Raw genomic sequence first — 8,900 nt, 5'->3', positions numbered from 1 at the left:
CATTTCCATCTAATCTCAATCTCACTTAATCCGAATCCCACTCAATCCCGATCCCACTCAATCCCAATCCCACCCAATTCCACCCAATCCCACTCAATCCCAATTTCACTCAATCCCAATTTCACCCAATCCCACTTAATCCCAATCGAAGTGACGGCCAACCTTTTAAGGATCTGCGTACACCCTTGAAGATTATTCGAAAGATACCGCAGAGCCACCACGGCGAAACCTTTTATTAACTCCGTCTCCGAATGGACATATGGGCATATGTGCTCTACCGCTGCTACTGCAATTAACGATTCTGGGACTCCTGGTTGTTGTTGTGGTTAAGATGATGATGACGACGATGATGATGACAATGATGATGACGACGACGACGATGATGATCGTTGTTGTGATGACGTACGTGATGGTGATGCTGTCCTCCGCGGATTTTAAAAATTATGAGCAAATCGCAAATATCCCATTTTTAAACATTCAGAAATTTCATTTTCAACGAACGAAATAAATAAATAAATTACACAATAATAAGAATAAATAATAATATAATAATAATATAATAATAATTATTATTATATTAAATATAATTTAAACGAACTCCACCGGAATCATAACGAGAGAGGCAAGCGATGCAATTGAGTATCGTCGCCGTGTTGACATCTCGTTCTTTTCGCAACTGGAAGCGTCTGTTGACAGTATCGATGTCTGGATTTGCGTTCGTTGTTGCTGCTGTCGTTTTTGTTGTTGTTGTTGATGTTGTTGTTGTTGTTTTTGAGGATGACGTCATTACATTTTCCCGTACAGTGTTTGTTGATGAGTTGTGTTGTTGTTGTGGGTGTTGTTGTGGGTATGTTTGTTGGTGTATTAGGTGCGTTTGTTGTTGCTGTTGTTGTTGTTGCTGTTGTTGTATGAATTCTTTTGAGATTTTTTCAAAAACGTCCGTAAAGTTCTTTAATCCAATGGCTGAAATGTCTGCCGGCGATCCCTCCCATAGCATCCCGGATAAGATTACCATCTGTGTGAGATGACGAAGACGACGACGGCGATGATGTTGACAATGTTGTTTTCATTGTTGTTGTTTTTGTTGTTGTTCTTGATGATGATGAGGATGTTGTTGTTATTTTTACTGTTGTTGTTGTTTTTACTGTTGTTGTTTTCATTGTTATTGTTGTTGTCGATGATGATGGTAGTGATGATGATGATGATGGTAGTGATGATGACGATGCTGCTTATGAGGTATTGAAAAATTTAAGGCAGATCTTCACTTCTGGCAATTAGATACAACATTGCGAATGAATAAAATTATTTCAACCATAAAAACAATAATAAAAATAATAATAATAGTAATAATAATAAAAATAATTAATAAATTAAAGACATAATATTATGACCATAATTACGTCAGATAGTTCGTGAATAATTTATGAGAGCAGATGAAGATGGGTCAATACTGATTGGCACGTATACGCACGCACATAAATGCACACACGCACACACACATACATTCACACACGCACACAAACATTTGCACACACATACACATACATATATTCACACACGCACACACAAATATCCAAACAAAAAGTTGGAACTTATCCAGGCTTCATAAGACTTTCATAAAATATGAATGTGAGTGTGATGTCTTATGGTAATGAAGATGAATATGTTGATGACGATCGATCGATTGACTGATTGATTGATTGATTGATTGATTGATTGATTGATTGATTGATTGATCGATTGATTGATCGATTGATTGATCGATTGATTGATCGATTGATTGATCGATTGATTGATCGATTGACTGATCGATTGACTGATCGATTGACTGATCGATTGACTGATCGATCGATTGATTGATTGATTGATTGATTGATTGATTGATTGATTGATTGATTGATTGATTGATTGATTGATTGATTGATCGATCGATCGATTGATCGATCGATCGATCGATTGATTGATTGATTGATTGATTGATTGATTGATTGATTTATTGATTGACCTGATAAGAAGCTTGAGCCTTTACGACGTCATCCTTATCATTTAAAAGTTTATCAAAAGTTGACAACTTCAATGCTCTTATCGGCTTACCTGAATTCAAATTTACCCTATCTATTTCCTCTTCTTCCTTCTCGTCGCCATCATCATCTTTGTCATCATTATCAGCATCGTCATTAATATTATTATTATCATAATTATTATTATCATTATTATTATTATTATTCCTGTTATAATTGTTATTGTCATCGCTTTTATTACACCTATAATTCCTATGGGGTCTCGCCATCCAGGTCTTCAAGTAAGACGACCATTTTTTGCTTCCGTAGCACAAATTAACGAAAAATTGTGAAGCTTTTAGTTTATTTTTCACTTTCGTGACGTCATCTCCATTATTGTCATCATCGTTTTTGTCGTCGTAATCATCGGCACGGCCATCTTTGTCGACGTCATCATCTTTTCCAGTATCTTTTGTTAGTATCCGAGTTATAAAGATTAGTAATCCGTCCAGTTTTTTTGGCTTTATCAAGTTGATTCCGTTCTTCTTACCTAGAGGAATAAAATCAAAAAATTTTTAAATAATGTGGAAATTTTTTGACATCAAACACAATTAAAACCTGTAATCAAATAACTGAACGTCAGAGCGGCTTGCAACCTGAGACAAAACTTTCGGCCAGACCTGTCCAGGACAATACTGACCAAATGTTCGAGTACCGAAGTGTCCAAGGCCAACTTCTGCAGACGAGCGTCGACCACATGAGCCACTAAGACGACCAGGCGATCCACTGTTTCCATTGAAGTGAGAAGTAGCGATGCATCGCATGCCTGGTCCGCTATATGCTCTATCAGAACTTTAATTGAGATTTATTTATTACTAATTTATGAAAAAATAAAACTTAATTATAAAAAAGTATCGATAAAAACTAATTTAGAAATAACTATTTCAAAGTTAATTTATGATTCAAAGCATACCTGCTAGAACTTTCGCCTTGTCGTCAGTAGTAAGAACCGGACAGCAAGGCAGGCTGGCCAGGCACCGAACTCCTTCTGCGGCTATCCTGTGCCTGACCATCGACTGCGAATAAAAATACTCAACAAACTCGCCACCGCCGACCATCTCGGCCACACGTCTTGAAACTTCAACGGCGCTGTCGGCCACAGTCCACAAGACGACACTGAATTTGTCTTTCAAAGTTGGGCCACAGAGAGCGGTGGAGTTCTTGAAAAGATCTGATGTGAGATTCATCTGGAAGTAGAGTTGTTGTGTGGTGTGGTTGCCGGTGAGCAGGGATTGTAGGGTGTCAATGCAGTGCTCTTGCAGATCGGTGTTTGTTGACTGTCGTATGGAAGTATTTACTTCATATTCTACTTGAAATTGTCATTGGAGTAACAACTTCGTAATCAAATAATTAAAATATCTATAATGTTGTTGAGAAGGAGTCAAAAATATCATTAACCCTGATTAGTTTAGTCAGTTTGGTGAGAAGTTCACCACCAATAGCAAATCCCAGCTGGTTCCTCATGTGGTTGGCTGTCAACTTAACGATCGATTCACACGCACAGCAGGTCATCTCATTGTTATCTTCGTTGTCGTCCTTGATAAGTTGAATTAGGGTGGTGTAGCTGTTGGAGGTTTCGGCGAAATGTTCCAGAAGTTGTAGCTTCTGATCGCTTGCCGTACCAACGCATGCAACTACATTCTTCAACGTTGTGTTTAATACGTCTTTAGGGTAGTTTCTAATCTGACGATGACAATTTTTGCATGTGCGTGTGGTGATTTCGAATTGCACGCAAGCTCTTAATGTACGCTACATATAAATAGAGTATGATCATAAAGTAATTATACTCACGCACAACTCTTGGATACATTTCACGAGTGAATTGATTAATTGGTGTTTGACCGATTCTTCGGTAAAGTTTTTCTCCCCGACCAGGCACATCACTACCTCACACGACACACCAATCAGTTCGACGTCTTTTTTCAGACTGGTCATGTGATCATCTTCCTTCTTTGCCGATGTGTTTCTCCATTTTAAAAATTCAATTTTTTCTAAATTTGCTTCCTCAGCTTTTATTTTTTCGATGACTTCTGCCAAACTGGGAAGATTTTGAGAGTTTGAAAGAATTTTGACGATCACAGGCATGATGCCGCAGTTGATGGATTGTTCTTTTGCTGGTCTGTTGGTCAGAAGAAGGGTGTAGAGAGTTTTGAAGAGCCAATAGGAATGAGTCTTCGAGATCGCTGGTTCAGTTTTCTTCATTGTCGTTAAAATGGATTTTATGATTTTTTTGTCGATAGCTTTGAGGCGAAGCAACGTCTGTTCGTTCTGTACGACCTGAGATTAGTTTTTCAAAACGAGAAAAACCAAATATTATATTTTTGTAGTTTTCAAATAATAAATATGAACAAACTAACATTCTGCGAGTCATTTGCGTCGTTTTCCACCTCAGACTGTTCGACACTTTCAGGAATATTCTCTAAAACTTTGTCATCCTTCTCTTCCCCATAATTCAGCATGTCCCTTAACCAGTTAACTGCTACAGTTAATTCGTTCTCAAAATCAGATCTCAATCGCTTCTCGAGCATAATCCATATTGCTAGTTTATCAAAGTCTTGCACTGATAAATAAACTAAAATATTAATTTTGCCCAGATCAAGCGCCATTTCGATAACGTTTTGACCTTTGACATCAACGGCCTCTAACGATGCTCCCAAACTTATGAGGGATTTGAATGTGTTGAGTTTGTTGTGTATCAGAGAGAGGTGGAGTAACGTGTGATCATTCCCGTCCGTTGTTCGTAGTTCCAACAGTTGGGGGTTGGATTTAACTGCTTTTTCTAGAAAATCAGTTACATTTTCATGAAATTTTGATTAATTAAACACTATTTTGCAAAAATGTATCCGTTATAAAGTCAACTCTGTTAAAATTACTGACCAATGAGCGCAATCTTGCCCTGCATTGCACATATATGGATTGGCGCCAATTTTTGTCCTGCGGGGAACTGGCCCATTTCCGTAGCGGTCAGGGATTCATACGGATCGACTATTGTTTGACTGGACTTGCGAGATTTTCTATAGATATTTTTGTACAATATTCGCATTAACGTTCAAATAAATGAGTTAGGTTATTGAATAAATGAATGAACGAAATAATGGACGAATAAATGAACGAATATAAAATGGATATATTAAATTAGCACTTTAGAATTATTCAAGATTGAAATGTTTCGTAATTTCAACGCATTCAATTTGTACAAGGAAACAAATTCTTCTACCTTGATAACCTTCCAGTATAACGTTTCAACTTAAACACATCCATATTCACATAAATTAAACTTTCAATTCGCAAAAGATGCCGAAAAAGTGTTTAAAAACCATATTAATAACATTTGAAACGTATTTTTATAGTTAAATTACGTCTCTACTTGATAATATAATTCGAATTAGTCATTTGAACGATATCTTAAACTTTATAGGAAAAGACATTATTCAAATTACTTTGTTACATTTTTATTTAATATGTATCAAGAGATATCTTATCTACAGTTAGATACGATGATTCTGAACGTCCGTGCCAACAATAACCTTTCCATTCATCATTATAACGTATGCAAACGCGTTGAAACACGATATATGTATGAACCGCACCATACAGCACGCACACACGCTACGCAACCAGTACACACAGATAAGATACCAATGCAAGCAAATTCCATATTCGTATATGAGGTATTTGCCTATTATTACGATGCAAAAATGAGAATCACAGAAACTTTCAACGTTCCATAAGAAACTATCCTCTGAGCACACACCAACCCAGCCAGCGATTTATATCGACAACTGTAGTAATTTCTGCAACTGATCTCAAACTCAATTTGAAAATAAGAAAATATTGTAAATTGGAGATATAGAAAAAAACCATTTTTAAATTTTTATTCAACACACATAGACGCATCAATTCAATACAAAATTTGAAAGAATGAGTATGTTGTGTTAAAATGTAATTCAGTTCTTCGAATGAAACGATTTAATGAAGGCATGCATCTATTTAGCATGGGCCTTCCTCATCTTCTGAATGACAGTCGACATCTCCTCCCTCTTTCGCTTGCCTCTCAAATGGGTGCCCAACTGAAATTAGTAATTTTTGCTAATTTTTAATAATATTTCACAAATTAAATATCTAATTTTAAAATATATTAAATCACATGTAATCAAAATCTAGTTGAAAGTATTATACTGTAGGATTCAAATTTTTATCATTAATTCAGCTGTAATAAAATTTAAAAATTTTAAATTAATACAGTTTGAGTTTATTAATCAGCCTAAGTCTAATATTCTAATGCTAATCGTAATAACTATGTAGCTAACAATTTTAAAATCTACTGATCAATTTCGCTACACAGTTCAACACCAATTAGATCAGGATAAAATATTAAACAAAAAACACTAATAGTTTAAAACTTTAAATTTTTTTTAATCAAATACCAATTACTTAATTTAAAAACCCACCCTTCTTTTGCAGAATTTGAGTGCCCTTTTGTCCTTTCCAACCTTTAACAACTCCATTGAACGTTTCTCGTATGGTGCAAATCCACAGACATCTCTAACGAGATCACGGACAAATTTGGCATGCTTCGTTTGGGTCTGTCCGCCATGAAAATAAATTTTTTCATGAATCATTAAAATATATTACTAAATCAAAACCAAAAATAAATTTATTAATTAATTTAAAAAAGAAATAAATATACAAACCCCCTTTCTTGTAGAAGGGCGCTTTCTTTTTGCTAATTTACTGACTTTATGGCCTTTCTTCAGGCCGACCGCCATATCGTGAATGATGGCCATTTTTCTGCGGAAAAAAAGTTGAAAAAAGATGAAAGATGAAAATTTATAAAATAAGCTTAAAATTTAGCTCAAATTAACGTTGAATTGAAACGATTAAAAAAGATTTAATCGCAACAAAAACCAGGATCCGAAACTTACCCAAATGTTTACAAAAAAGACCGGAAATGTGAAGAGCATAGACTTATTAAATTTGTTTCAATTAAAACTAAAGTTCGCATTTGTACTTTTATATTATCGCTTCTGTAACCAAGTAGTAAAATAAAGCACCGTACAAATTTATCGATTTGTCTTAGTTTAAAACACAAAAAATAATTTGTTTAATATATTTATGGCTGAAAGAACGAATTAGTTTCAAAATTTCACATAAATTATATTTTTAATATGAATTTCCCAACCGACGTCATGCTGACGGTTCCTGACTTTTCGGAATGTGTAATCAAAGTGGAGTGTTCCACGGCAGCATTAAATGAAGATATCATAGAAAAGGTTGGCTACAAAATGAACGAAGACATTAATATCGTAGTGGGCCTGGCAGCCACCGAATTGTCCCAACTCATTGACAGAACATTGTTTTCAATGGCCAGAGGGGACCAATTTGAATTAAACGTCAAGACATTCCAGTTAGGCATCGACACCCTGGTGATTAAATTAAACGATTTCAATCCCGCCACACCTATTCACCAGCTACAGGTTGTTGATAGTTTAAACCGTTCACAAGCCTTGAGAGAAAATGGGAAAAAAGCTTTTAGTATGAAGGATATCAAAGCAGCATTTCATCTGTTCAGCAGAGCATTGAAGTACCTGCTGTGCCTATCCAACCAAATGGATCACTCACCATACAACTTTTCGTCTGTAATAACCTCTGACGATATATCAAGAATGGATAATTTAAGATGTATCTGCCATTTAAACTTGGCAGCTTGTCAGTTGCTTGGTACTAATCTACTAGGTGCATTGAGGAATTGCGAAGAGTCCATCAAAATTAAACCAGAATGTGTAAAAGGTTATTACAGGTCGGGTCAGGTTAGGCTGATGTTGAATGAATATCAACTAGCCATTAATGATTTCCAAAAAGTGCTGGAAATGGAGCCGGGCAACAGACAAGCAAAAAAATTATTAGCAGAAGCAAAATTACATCTACATGAAGATGATAAGCAATTAGGTGATAAGCTGAAGGGGATGTTCAATTAATCTCACTCACTGTTCATTCGTTGTTATTCTACTCAATTTTGTTATTTTGTAACATTTTTTTGTTTTGTTTGTTGCTAAAAACTGAATCACCATGTGAAATTATCAAATGCATATATCGTTTTTCGGTACTTATGAATTAATAAACATTGTGTAAGCAAAATGTCTTGTCTCTTATTTCATTTAAGTAAATATGTTTCAAATAATTTGATAATGGTAAACAAAAAGAAATTGAATTAACTATCAACAAATTAAATCTCTAGAACATAATTGTTACAAAGAATGCACATATCTGAAGAAAAAATTGGTTACTCATTAAATTATCTAATTTTTAATAATTTCAACTATTTTAGAATCCTAAGTAACTGAAACGTAAAAATTAAACAAAAAAATTAAAATATTGAAAAGAAAGTCTTCAAGAGGCACGTCTGGAATGAAATTACAAAAAATATTTTCACCTTTATACTAAAATGAAATCAGTGCAACGTGGTATAAAATAAATTCTAATATGACAGGCCAAACACTACGTAGAAAAACAAGGATACAATCGTGTACAATTAGTAAGATTTCTGCAAATTGTTAATCCTCAAGTCATTCTTAGCTGCATGTAAGAACATAAAATAAACTGATTTGATAATGTGTTTTCTGTCTGTTGACGTACAAGCAGATAACACTGATGTGACACAACACACAGTAGCAACGCACTGGAAGCTAATAAAATGAAAAAGAGAGAAGAGGAATAGAGAGAGAGAGAGAGAGAGAGAGAGAGAGAGAGAGAGGAAGAAAGAGACAGAGAGAGACATTAAGTCACAATGCTAAACAGATAGAATGGATAGTCAGGTAAATAAAAGTATGCAGATATAGA

The 8,900-nt window shown here is 35.0% G+C and overlaps 3 protein-coding genes across 3 annotated transcripts in view; 1 reads left to right on the top strand and 2 right to left on the bottom strand.

The window, feature by feature from the left end:
• Positions 1–5,321, bottom strand: part of HELRODRAFT_163175 (hypothetical protein) — a gene marked incomplete at both ends in the record, with an annotated part of 5,959 nt that extends 638 nt beyond the window's left edge. Inside the window, 11 exons of the mRNA XM_009027125.1 lie at positions 163–310; positions 604–729; positions 938–1,015; positions 2,095–2,550; positions 2,619–2,852; positions 2,974–3,337; positions 3,459–3,743; positions 3,948–4,337; positions 4,418–4,839; positions 4,938–5,074; positions 5,287–5,321. Coding sequence (XP_009025373.1) covers positions 163–310; positions 604–729; positions 938–1,015; positions 2,095–2,550; positions 2,619–2,852; positions 2,974–3,337; positions 3,459–3,743; positions 3,948–4,337; positions 4,418–4,839; positions 4,938–5,074; positions 5,287–5,321 — 2,675 coding nt within the window. The remainder of the gene's footprint in view (positions 1–162; positions 311–603; positions 730–937; positions 1,016–2,094; positions 2,551–2,618; positions 2,853–2,973; positions 3,338–3,458; positions 3,744–3,947; positions 4,338–4,417; positions 4,840–4,937; positions 5,075–5,286) is intronic.
• Positions 5,322–6,046: 725 nt separating this feature from the next.
• HELRODRAFT_67827 (hypothetical protein) lies at positions 6,047–6,847 on the bottom strand (the record flags this gene model as incomplete). Its single annotated transcript, XM_009026895.1, has 3 exons — positions 6,047–6,130; positions 6,512–6,646; positions 6,755–6,847. 3 exons carry the CDS (start codon positions 6,845–6,847, stop codon positions 6,047–6,049), a joined length of 312 nt encoding a protein of 103 aa, XP_009025143.1.
• Positions 6,848–7,714: 867 nt separating this feature from the next.
• On the top strand, positions 7,715–7,978 carry HELRODRAFT_153065 (hypothetical protein; the record flags this gene model as incomplete). The annotated part of the gene is made up of 1 exon (XM_009027124.1): positions 7,715–7,978. A coding segment is annotated over one exon (264 nt), but the record flags the coding sequence as incomplete, so codon positions are not given.
• Positions 7,979–8,900: the final 922 nt, after the last annotated feature.

The sequence above is a fragment of the Helobdella robusta genome (assembly GCF_000326865.2).
Source record: "Helobdella robusta unplaced genomic scaffold HELROscaffold_5, whole genome shotgun sequence".
Lineage (NCBI taxonomy): Eukaryota > Metazoa > Annelida > Clitellata > Rhynchobdellida > Glossiphoniidae > Helobdella > Helobdella robusta.
This window is presented reverse-complemented; position numbering and strand designations above follow the sequence as displayed.